Source organism: Equus asinus, chromosome 4, assembly GCF_041296235.1.
Source record: "Equus asinus isolate D_3611 breed Donkey chromosome 4, EquAss-T2T_v2, whole genome shotgun sequence".
NCBI lineage: Eukaryota > Metazoa > Chordata > Mammalia > Perissodactyla > Equidae > Equus > Equus asinus.
The window spans coordinates 43,004,915-43,017,570 of record NC_091793.1 but is presented as its reverse complement, the minus strand read 5'-3'; the positions used below and the strand labels follow the sequence as shown (position 1 = coordinate 43,017,570).

Genomic DNA, 12,656 nt, shown 5'->3' with positions numbered 1-12,656 from the left:
GTGTCATGGGTATGGAACAGAATAGAAGGGGGAGGAAACCTTATCTGGGAACAGAGAAATCTAGTTAACAGTAGAATCTTCAAGAGATGCGCCAATTCTTCCACTTCTTGCCCCTACAACACTACCAGCCCAAGGCACCAGCGCTCACCGAGCTGGGTGCGGTAGCTTCCCCAGAGTCGGCCCTGCTTCTGCTCTTGTTGTCCTACAGGGCAGCTGGAGCAATCCTTTCTAATGTGCTCAAGACACTCCTCCATTCACAGTCCTCCACGGCTGCCCATCACACTGAGAACAGATGCTGAAGACCCGTCTCTGGCCAAGAGGCTCCTATGTTATCTGGCCTCTGGTGACCTTCAGATTTCATTTCCTTCCTCTCTTCCTCTTCTTTGCCCCTCTGCTCAGCCACCCTGGCTTCCTGGCTGTTCCTTGCATGCCCAGCTTGCTCCTGCCTCAGGGCCTTTGCACTTCTCATCTCTCTTCTAGGAAAGCCATTCCTCTAGTCTGTGCTGTCCAGTACAGTGGTCATTCGTTACACATGGCTATTTAAATTTAAATTAAGTAATATAAAAAAGTTGGTTCCTCAGTCACACATTTTGAGAGCTCAATAGCCACATGTGGCTAATGGCTACCATTCCTGATGGTAGAGTTGTAGATTTCCAGCATCACTGAAAATTCGACTGGACAGAGCTGCTGTTGAAATCCACATGCCTGGCCCCAACACCTTTCTTAGGTCTCTACTCAGATATTCCCAGTGGGAGATGTCTTTGAAAACAGTACCTCTGTTCTTTCTGCCTCTTCACCTGCTTCTGTTTCTTTATAGCCTTTGTAACTATTTTTGTTTCTGTAGTTTTTATCTGTTTCCTCCCTTTGAATGTACATTCCTTGAGAGCTGGGATTCTGTCCCCTCCCCACACCACTGTAACCCTACAACTTAGGACAATTCCTGGCTTTTGAGCAAGTCACTTAAGGCATCTTCGTGCCTCAGTTTCCTCCTCTGCTAAGTGGGGATAATAATAGTGCCGACCTCCAAGGGTTGTTGTGAGGATTACATGGTAAAACATAGCTGCCTGGCGCAGAGTAGGCACTCCACAAACGTTAGCTATGAATATTCGTAAGGATTCAGTAAACACACGTTGGTTGAATGACTGACTGAAGGAATGTGGTTCAGCCACAGCTTGCCGTGGTGGCTGCCGGGGATGTGAGTTTCACTTCCAGAGATGATGCTCTTTCAGAGGATGGAAGCTGGGAACACATCCAAGGAGGGGAAAAGCGTGGGAGAGCAGGCAGATGGGAGGTGGGTGGCCAGGAGAGAGGGGAAAAGGATGCTTCCAGGTTGAGTGCATGGTGTGGATGGGGACAGGGAACACACAGCTGAACATCAGGCTAAAGCACAGGGGATGCGGGGCACATACGCTGACAGTCTGGTCCGAATCTCCCCGGCCAGCACAGCTCACATGCCGTCCCATTGAAGCCAGTGTTGCATTTACACGTTCCCGTGGCCGAGTACTGATCAAGACAGACACCCCGATTATTACACGGGGTATCCGGTCCTCCAGGGCAGGCTGGAAGAGAGGAAACGGCTGTAACTCAACAGTCTCCCCAGACCCAGAGCAGCTCAGCGCCCTTGTAAATGTGCTGCTAACCCATCCTCAGCTGTGGGTTCTGAACTCCATTAGCCCAGAGGGACCGTGGCCCTGGGGACACACCCACATAGTGTCGCTCGATGTTTAGGGCAAGCTGCTGGCCTACGGGATGTGAACTTCAGTGTATCTGATTGGATTCTACCTTGGAGGGTGATATACTGAACCACACACTGTATCTGGGGGTCAGGAGACCTGGATTTGAGTGGATCTGGGCTAAACAATGAAATTGCTCTGAGCCTCAGTTGTCTTAGCTGGAGGTGGTGATGATGATGACACAGCATCCACTTGACCTACAGCACAGTGACTATGGGATCAAATGAGGTACTGAGAGCATTTTGAAAATACAAAGCACGGATCCAATATAAGGATGGCCTTGATTTTTATGAATGGTCCCTATTTTAGTGATGGAAAGTGGAAGCTGAGCTGGGTGATTGCGTGGACTCTCAGCCCAGAATTTTCTCAATTGGACCATGATGAATGGAGCTTCCATGGTAGTTAAAACCATGGCTTCTGGAGACACACTGTAGGACCATGGGCTTGCCTCTTATCCTCTCTGCGTCTCCATTTTCTCATCTGTAAAATGGGGATGACAATGGAATCTACTTCTTAGGGGTTGTTGCAAGGTTTAAATGTATTGATATTCATGGGGAGTAGCATTCAATAGAACACATGGCAGATGGGAAGGGCCATGGCATTGGTTAGGCATCTGTTGTTGATCTATTACTGGCTAGAAGGCGTATCTAGATGCAGGAGTTTCAGGAGGGGCCTAAATGCCCTTTGGCAAGGAGGCAAGAGGGGGGTGATGTTACACAGCCTCTAACAGGACGGTTTTCAGGAAAGAACGGCCCCCACACATCATGTGAGTTGAGCATCCTGCCAGTTCTTTTAGATGTATTTAAACTCACGGGCTCCTCAGTATCATGGACTAGCATCAAAAATGAAATACGGTGTTTCTAGCACCATGGGAAATGTCTTATGCTATAATGTTAAGCAAAACAGTACGGCCCACAATACCATCTATGCACAGAATTTCAACTCTTTAAAAAACAAAATATGATGAAAGAAAAAAGTAGAAGGCAGGCTACACGACTCTTCAGAATGATTGCTTTTGAATCTTATTTGAGGAGAGTGATTAGGCGCGATGCACCCCCACCTCCCGAGCACCCTTTACAACTTCAGTACTTTCAGAAGCTGCAGAGCAATGGCACAATCCTTTCAGAATCGCGAGGCGGTAAGAGGCGCCCTCACCCTGACAGTCTCGCCCGTAGTAGCCCTTGCAGCACCTGGGGAGCTGCATCACCAGGATGCACTGCTGCTGGCAGCCTTCCAGGTTCCTCTTGAAGGACAGGTTGTACAGACATCTCTGCTTCATGCCCTGAAAGAAGACAGCCAACCATCCCTCCGCCCCCACTGCAGGACCTGGGCTCTTGGGCTCCAGTCCGCCCCCAGTGGAGGATCCCGGGTACTGCCGAAGTCGAAAACGGGACTCAAGGCTGTGAGCCCCTTATGGGAAAATTCCTTTCTTGGGGACATAAATAGGCAAATGAGTGGGAGAGGGGGCAGAGCTAGACTCCCCATGGAAAGATTTCTCCTCTGTCTTAAGAGGAAGGACTTGCTGACCACTAGAGCTGTTTGCAAAAGGTGTGGTTGCCTGGGGAGGGAGTCCAGGAGAGGCAGCTTTCTATCATGGGCGGGGTCTATGGCAAGGCCCCCAGCTACCAGTAGGGAGGGTATGCGTCATTTTGTTTTGTAGGGGTGTTTCTGTTAGAGTTTTTCCTAGTGGAGTAGAGAGAACTTGGCTTTGTAATAAGTAATACAATCAATATTCAGTGAGCGCTTACTATGTGCCAAGCTCCATACCCACATTTTAAATCTTACTTTTTCTAATAACCACACACAGAATTGTTACTATCTCCATTTTACAGAGGCAAAAACGTATAGATTAGGTGACTTGCCAAAGCTTACCCCGTGGAATTTGACCCCATATCTGTGGACTCCAAATTTCATTGGCTTAAGCATTACTCTTACATTGCTTTCTGGGCTCTCATCCTAGCTTTGCTCCTTACTCTGTGTGGCCTTGGGCTGATTGCTTACCCTCTCTGAGGGGAAGTGGAGGTGATAATAGCTTCCCATGAGTGTTCTAATGAGGAATAAGGATAATGTATAAATAAAAGGCCCAGCACAGAGCCAGGGACACGGACAGCAGCCAACAGAACGCAGCTATTATTTCTGTAATGAAAATTATCTTTGAAGTCCCTTCCAGGTCTACAATTCTAGACAGTTCCTAGAAGATGGGTAGTGGGTTGACAGGTTGCCTGGGCTAAGAATGTTCATCTCTCATCCTAGGGGCCTGGTTGTTCAAAGAATCACATAAATTGGGCATATATGACACACTCAGAGACACACAGGCACACATACGCCTACCAGAAGACTGGGGTCTGATAATGAAAGAAACGTACTGCTCTCCAAATGTTAGCACCACATTCATAATTACCTTTGGTTTAGTCCCTCTCGGGCAGCTGGGAGTACTGACACAGCTCCCACAATCTCCCTAGTATGCAAGAAAAGAAACACTCAAAAATCAAGAATATTGGAAAACACCAGGAAGTATCCGTGGTCAATGCCTTGATGAGTTGACTAGGACCTTAATTAATCTTGACTAAGATTCTGGCTGAGATCAAGAATTTAAAAGCAAACACACTGCAACTTTGCCATGGAGAATTCTGAAGGTCTGTCTTGGACCTCGGCTCCTTGGTTTAGTTCTTTGAGGTGGGGGGTTCCCTGTTACACAGAGCTGGACCAGGGCGGTGTCACGTGGCATAGTTGCGGTGGGAAATGTGGACGCATTTGGCCAATCACACACTTCCTCCTTAGTTCTCTGATCTATACAATAGGGAGAGTAATCGTTGCTGCTGTCTGATCTTCAGGGGTTTGGGGAGGGAAAATGATGAACTGAATAGGTGTGTGTGAAGATGCTTTGGAAGTGAAGAAGGCCACAACCTCTATAGTAGAAAGGACAACTGGTTTTTCATCTCCTACTTTGGCTGACTGCTATCTGAATAATTTGGGATATTTATCGAATGCCTACAAAGTGCCAGGTCCTGAAATCAACTGGTGACAGTCTTTGCTATGTAAGTCACTTCACCTCTTTGAGACTCAATTTCCAAATCTCCCTAATAGAGCTGACGGTAACTACTTCCCTTATTGGATTCTTGTGGGTGAAAGATGGGCACTGAGTCAGATGGCTGGCTCAGATGCTGTACTCAGTAAATGGTACTGGATGGATGAGTGAGTGAAAGGTGAAAATGCCTCATACAGTACAGGGCCCAGGACAGAAGTTCAATCAATGTTGTTAAATGAATGGATGAGTAAATGAATGGAGGGGTGGATGGCATATAATTTTAGACTGAACTGTATGAAATAGCCACACTCTGTCAAATATGGCAATTTCGCATAGTTTAAGCTGGCAGAAGCTCAAAAAGTGTTTGTTGAATGAATGAGTGAATGACTGGGTGCATGGGTGGGTTTGAAAATGACTGGCGGAAGAGCTGGCACATGGTTGGTAACCAATGCTGTTTCCTTAATGGTGAGGGAATGAATGGATGCAGGGGTGGGCGGATAAATGAGAAGTGCAAGGCCTGTATAGGGCTAAGTAGACACTTGTGGATTCTGAGTCTGGAGAACACTGTCATTTGGCCCTCAGCTCTCTTGGGTCCTGGGCTCACTGAGGACCAGCCCTCAGTGGTTTCACAGCAGGGTCCATGCTGGGCCATGTGTGCTGTTCTTTGCCCCAAGGTTCTCTGACTACGGTATTGATTTTAGGACTGACCGAGATGTCAAATGTGGCAAAAGTGTCACAGCGACCTCCCAGCGTGGGATCAATCAGTAGACAGTCAATGCCGTAGGCCACGCCCAGGTCAAATAAGAGCTCCCGTTGCACAATTCTGCACCTTTGGTCATTCAGGAAGAGCTGGCCCTGAGAGAGAGAGAGAGAGAGAGAGAGAGGGGGAGAGGGAGAGAGAGAGAGAGAGAGGGGAAACAGTCAACAATCCTCAGACTTCTCTCTTTCCTTAGCTGTATAAAATGGCCAGTACCTGCAAGACTCAGCAAGAACTAAGAATACAAATATATAGACTAGCAAACACCCAGCATGTGGGATGTGCCAGGTCCTGCTCCACATGCTTTACCTGTGCAAATTCTTTTAACCCTCACAACAACCCTACGATGTAGCTCCTGTTACTAGTGTCCCTATTTACAGAGGAGGACCCCGAGGCAGTGAGAGGTTAAATGACTTGCCCAAGGTCATGCAGCCACTAAGTGGGTGTGCAGGCATTCATACCTGGGCAGTCAGCCTCCGAGCCCACACTCTTGGCCACTCTGCAACACTGCCTCTACCCAAGTAGAGACAGTGGCAGTGGGGGTGAGGCGGTGGCACAGGGATGACCTGGCTGTGGTTCAGGATAAATTCTGTTGACGTGGCCACTTCATGTGCATACCCCAGTTTTCTTATTTCATCCCAGAACTTGGCCTTGGTACCACCTTCTTTCCAGGATATAAAGTGATGGGCTTTAACTTTCTCATGATGATCATTTCTTTTCTCACATACTAGGCATTGTCCAAACTGTGTTTTAGATAAATTGTTTCATTTAATCTTGCAACAATTGTAAGGCTTTCTTCCCTAAGGTCCACCCAGCTAGTAAGTTGATGGACACATTTCCCCCAGAAGCAAAATGCTTTTAGAAAGTTCTGTAAAAAGAAAAAAGATAAGTCTCAGCATCTGTCGATGGGATGGGCACAGTGTGATTCAATGGGAAGAACACTGGAAACTGGTTAAATTCTTCTACTTCCACTTACATGCTGTGTGACTATGAGCAAGTCAGCAAACTTCTCTGAATTCTAATTTTTCATCAAGGAAATAGGATTACTGATTCCATTGTGTAGGGTTGTTATAAAGATGGAACTGAATAACACATCGCACAGTGCACTGAAAGCTGAATTAGCATACAGAAGGAGCAGTGGACATTCTTATTATACTTCTCTGATAGGTGTCTGCTTGGTCTATGGAGATGGTGCAGCTGACTCAAGAGTGTGAGTACATTGGGATAACTTTCCAGAAGTTGGAACGTAAAGATGCTAACACTCCTCATTTTTAGTAGTAAATTCAAAACAATTCCAATCCAAATACCAAAGGGATTCTGGCTGGTTATAAGATATAAACAGAATGTTGTATGGGACTCTTCAGAAGCCTCCTTGAAGGGAATCAGTTCAGCTGGGAGCTGCATCTCTTTTGCCCTTCCTCCTTCCTACTGCCTGGAAAGTGGACATGGTGGCTGGTGCTCCAGCAGCCATGTTGGACCTTGAGGTGACTTTGGGGCTGGAAACATGTGCGGCAGAGGAGAAGGACAGGAGGAGCTCTCCCATTGAGCCATCATACTAACTCTGAATTGGCTACCTCCAGATTTCTTTTACAAGTGAGATAAACCCTTATATATTTAAGCCACTGTCATTTTGGATTTTCCCTTATACACAAGATATAGGAGGTAGCTACTATTATCCCGTCAGACCTATCAATCACATGGAATTACAGGAAGGTAAGATTGTTCAGGAACTAGCCAGGGAAGGTAAAAATGGCAAACTGCGTTTGTTGGCTGATCTAGGTAGGCAGAGCCCAGAGCTGGCTCTGACTGCCAAGAGAGGGCTGGAAGTGAGGCCGCAGCAGGGCTGGGAAGGGAGAAAGGAATGACAGTGTGTTTCCCTCTGTCCCACTCCCTCCCAGGGAGGCGTCTCATACTGAAAAAAATGCTCTACAAAAGTAAATCAATAAACAAAATAAAAAGAGAAAAAGAAGGAAAGGAAACAAGAAAAAGAAAAAAAAACCACCACAAGCTGCTCTGCACAAGGGTAGGGGGGCTCCCTGCCACCTGCTCCCAGGGCTTGGGCTGGCCAGGATTGCTCCACTTTCTTACCCACTTACTCACTCTCAGGAGAAGCGCCCCTGAAGGCCCTGAGAGAAAAGAGCTTGCAGTCAATGGAAAACAATGCCCATCTCCTGGAAGGGGCAGCGGTTGGGGCATGCTGGTAATGTGTTCCCAGTCCCCACCTGGGTGACAACACTCACAATGTCACTGCCAGCTCCACACTTCACGCTCAGCTCCGAACCTTGCAGGGTCTTCCAGGTGGCAGATCGGAGGAGATCCACTGCTGAAACCTGTGGGAGCGAGGGTGCCACACTTCATACCCCAAATCTGGGCTGAAGACGGGCCCGGAGGAGCCTTGCCAACAAACCATTTCAGATACAAGTTATCCAAGAGTTCTAACAATTCCAGCTCTAAAATGACAGTAGATGGAATCAAAAGGAAGAATAATCTTGGGCTCTCTAGCACAGTGGAGATTCCTCCTGTAGGGAAAGTCTCTGCCGGCCGGGCTGGTTTCAGTCACCCTTCCATCTCCCCTCTGTGCTTGGAGGCCGTGGAAGATGCTGCCTTGGTGTATGAAGATACGGCAGGATCACTGGGTTAGGGAAATGGTACAGGGCACCGCTGTGGGTAGAACTGTGTCTCCCCAAAAGCTTTATTGAAGTCCTGACCCCCGTTACCTCAGAATGTGACCTTACTTGGAAATAAGATCAGTGCAGATATAGCTAGTTAAGAGGAGGTTATACTGGAGTAGGGTGGGCCCTGAACCCAATACGACTGGTGTCCTTAGAAGAAGAGAGAAGAAGAGAATGCCATGTGAAGACACAGAAACAAACAAGGAGAAGACGGCCATATGACAACAGAGGCAGAGACTGGAGAAATGCATCAACGAGCCAAGGAACGCTAAAGATTTCCAGCGACCCCCAGGAGCGAGGAGAGAAGCGTGGGACAGATTCTCCCTCAGGAGGAACAGCCTTGTCGGCACCTTGGTCTTGGACTTCTAGCCTCCAGAACTCTGGGGGAATCAATTTCTGTTGTTTTAAGCTGCCCAGTTCGTGGTAACTTGTTACGGAAGCTCTAGGAAACTCACACAGGTCCTATGGGTCACCAAAGTTAGGGCATCTAGCTTTCCTGTATTGGATAGACTCCCTCCTGGGGAGAGACATGGGTCCTGGTGGAGGACTGACAGTGACAGGGTTTTAGCAAGATCTGCCACGTTCCTATGAGATCCTGCTTCCTGCATCACAGAAGATCAGTTCAGGGCAAACTGACTGCAGCTGGGTCAACCAGCCCTTTGCCTAGAAGTTCCGGAACTGGGAGAGGACGAGTCCATCCGGAGGAACACGGGAACTGTCAGCAGCAGCCGTTTCGCCGTGTGAAGTAGGGAAGAGAAAAAGCAGATCTGCAGTACAGGAGAGGAACGATGCTCTTGGGTATCGGTTAGAGTTGGAAAAAAAGACAGTGGCAGGTTGGAGAAACAGAACCTGCAGGGGCCCACCAAGCACAGCCAGTCAGAGGGCGGGGATGCTCGGGCCTCCGTGGAGGTGGAGACGCACTGACGCTTCCTGGAGTTGATCACCCCGGGGCAGCCCTGTCCTTGCTTCCGTGTGAAAACAAAATACCTTGGAATCTCGGATCACGTGGAACTTCAGATACTCCTCCAGCTTGTCCTTGTTGCCTTGGTTGAACAGGAAATCCTGTTGTTCCGGGGGTAGGGCTTGGAGGGCTTGGTCAGTGGGCCAGAAGAGAGTGATCGGAGTGTGGACGGGATCAGTGATGAGGCTCAGCAAGCCCGCCTCCTGAAACACAGGGAGCTGGTCACCTATGCAGCAAAGCCCAGCACGAGGCAGACAGTCCGTCTGAAGAACAGAGGCAGCCGGGGTCCCCTCCGTGCCCACCCCGGGGCTTATTGGGTCTCCGGAGTGGTTCAAGGGTGACACACTCCAGCCATTTGGACCCTCATTTTCTTAGAAAAAGCAAAAGAGAAAGTCAAATTCTGGGCTTTTGTTAATAGGAAAATAACCTTTAGCGAATATATATATTTTTGCTACCACTCCTGCCCAAATATTTTAATTTCTGGAAGACCCACTGAGCATTTTTCTCATATTTCATTTGAAAAAATGAAACCTATCAAATATAGGATACTTCTGTATATTTATAAGATTTCTAGATCACATAGACACAAAGCAGAAATTGCCAGATTAATGGGGAGGAATAATTTTGAGAACCTTCTATAAGTGGGTGCATCATATACATTTTTTCTTGGAACTTTTCCAACAACCCTATGAAGTAGGCTTTATTAATCCCTCTTATCGAGCCCTAGAGAGGTTTGCTAACTTGCTATAAAAGCCTGTGTTCAACCAGACCTGATGCCAGGTGTGGGGGTGACTAGAAGGTTTTGGGGGTGGGTAGGTGGACAAAGATTACTTTGTCTGTAACATCCCTGGAGATTCTCAGTTTGAACACCTTGAAACACCGTTTCTAAAAAGCTCCCCTGAGAGTCTGAGCCCCAGACCGTTTTGGAAATCGCTGGTCTACGCAGAGGTTCGTAGACCGTACTGTGGGGGCCACGGGTTCTTAGACCTCTCCCCGGACTTCTCGGGTAAGTGGAGGAGAGGGGCCCTCAGAGGACCTGCTCCTTGCTGACTCTCCTCTGCATCTCTGTTTGAACAAGAAATTTCTCTATTCAATTCGTGGGAAGTGTCTCTCAAGTCAGAAAGTTATGGTTTGAAATGCCATTTCTCCCTATTTCACAGGCTCCCCAACTCTCCATCTCTGCTTCCCCATCTCCATGATGGAGGTGATAATTCCAGGTCGGAAGAGCCTAGTTACAGGGAATGGCACACCCTAATTCCTTTCCCTTGTTCCAGCCTCAAATACTTCACTTTCTAACTCAGCCAGTGTGCACTACAGAGTGGAACCAACCACGCACCATTTTGGGAATGGAGTGGCAGAGGATGACTTTGTTCTCGAGATCCCCACTCAGAGCCTGGAACAGCTGGCTAGTGCCCCAAAGAAGACAAAACAGAAAACAAACAAAAAACCCTCCCCAAACAAACCTCTCTAGGCAGGTTGTCCCCTGAGGCAACTTTTCTCCTAGGTTTTTACCTGTAATAAGTTGCTAAATTTGGTGTAGCCGTGGTTTCTTGCCACCGTTGTAAGATTTTGCTGCAAAGATAATAAGAGGGAGAATGAGACCTTTCCTTACAGAGTCCACAGAGCACTTTAACCAAAGCTCAACAGAATAACAGGTGCAGGAGTCTGGCTCGTCGGTACCCACTCCAGCTCCCTGGTACCCATCCGTGCCTTTCTGCATTACAATGGCTGGGAGGCTGAGCACTGTGTTTTCCCAGACTGCCTTGCAGCTAGAGCCCCATACGTGCTGTAGGATCCACCAAGCAGAAGCAGTTGTGCAAGACTGACTGGGGGAAAGAAACCATACGAGGTGGTGGTGGCTGCTGGCGGGCATCCGGTGTCCCGACTCTCATGTCCTAGGTGGTGAGGCTGGAGAGAGGTGGCACTGGCAGAGCTGTTACAATCGGGACAGCCCTGTGGGGAAGTCGGGTGTCTTTCCTTTGCAGGTGTCCCTGGGCTGCTGTGTTCCCAGCTGGGGCACCTGATTTGAGCTCTCTGGCCTTCCAAGAGATTTGGTGATGCACTTAATATCTCAAGAAATCCTTTCAAGTTAGGTATAGTGGATTCTGTTGTCTGCAATGAGGAACCCTGGCCAATACTAACACATAACAATAAAAGTTATGATAGTCTTTTCTGTCAGTTTGTTATAGGCTTTTAATTATTACCAGCCCTGATATCAGTTCCCCTACAGTGACCCCAGTATCTATGGGTTAAAACTAAAAGCATTCATCCCCATTCTCTGCTGCTTTAGTTACACTCAAATGTAAATGTTAGTTTCTTTAGCCTCTGACTCCCTGAGCTTTACAACCAAATAGAAGTTACAAATTGGTAAAGCCCACATGGCCTCAAGCTGGGCTCCCTCTAAAGTTGAGGCTAATCACAGCTCCTTGAAGTTCTTTTACAGAGAAGTTAATGTCCAGAGAATATTAAGAAATTGAAGCTTCCCAGAGCTTCCTGGCACCAGAATCCACCATCCGCCATGGAGACAGACAGCCAAGGACAGCCATCTGTGGATTCTCTTATCTCGCCCTGCACACAGCCTCACAAGGCCAAATGCGGGATGGTGGGAAAATGCTGGCCAACAAGGCCACCCCTCCCCCACCCCCCCCCCAAGAAAACCTAATAAAAACCTCTACCCCTTTCTCAACGGGAGCTAGCAATTCCTGAGGCAGTAGTTGTTGTTTTGCTCCCACTGCCTGGCAAAGTAAAGCTGTCTTTCCTTTTTACTCAAGATTCTGTTCTCGTTATTTGGATTGGCATCAGGTCCAGAGACTGAAGTTTTGGTAACAAATTGAGAAACAGTTTCATTCCGGGTTTAGTTTTAGTGATACTTATGTATCATCTATCTATCTATCTATCTATCATCTATCATCTATCTATCATCTATCCATCTGTCTGTCTACATCACCTGTCTGTGTACCTATTTATCTATCTATCATCCATCTATGTAATTTCTCCATCTTCCAAATCTATGCAAGACCACCCACCTTTGTGGATGCTAAAGAAAAATTTATTAAATCCATTTATCTATTTAAAATAGTCTTAGGTATTTACTTCTTAGGAAGAATAATATTTACTAGGCTTTTACTAGTAGCTTGAGATTGAAGCAGCAAAGTTCAAATGTTTCAAAACGATGCCTCAAAATCAGAATTGAGATAATAACTGATGAGTATTATGAGCCACTCTGTGCTGAGAGATGACAGTGAGTTCACCCACCAGAATCCTTCCAGAGGCATCTTTAGGGGTGACTATCAAGTTTAGGGGAGACAGCAGTTTGTCTACGATGTGGATGATTCCATTGGTAGCGATGACATCACTGGATATGATCTTAGCTTTATTATTTATGTACACTCCATCCTGAAATCAACCAAAAAAGAAAAAAAGAAATGAGCACAAAGAAAAATAGACACAGAATCGCTTTTTTCAGAATGTTAAATCATCATGAAAGTGAATGTTTAAGTAGAGC

General features: G+C 47.2%; 1 protein-coding gene across 2 annotated transcripts in view; it reads right to left on the bottom strand.

Annotated features, from left to right (window-relative positions):
* Window positions 1-12,656, bottom strand: part of STAB2 (stabilin 2) — a 147,812-nt gene that overhangs the window by 20,190 nt on the left and 114,966 nt on the right. For both annotated transcript variants that reach the window (XM_014865791.3, XM_070507167.1), the window contains 8 exons: window positions 12,407-12,547; window positions 10,664-10,723; window positions 9,178-9,354; window positions 7,759-7,848; window positions 5,470-5,616; window positions 4,135-4,191; window positions 2,889-3,015; window positions 1,410-1,559 (listed from right to left, as the gene is read on the bottom strand). In XM_014865791.3, coding sequence (XP_014721277.3) covers window positions 1,410-1,559; window positions 2,889-3,015; window positions 4,135-4,191; window positions 5,470-5,616; window positions 7,759-7,848; window positions 9,178-9,354; window positions 10,664-10,723; window positions 12,407-12,547 — 949 coding nt within the window. The remainder of the gene's footprint in view (window positions 1-1,409; window positions 1,560-2,888; window positions 3,016-4,134; window positions 4,192-5,469; window positions 5,617-7,758; window positions 7,849-9,177; window positions 9,355-10,663; window positions 10,724-12,406; window positions 12,548-12,656) is intronic.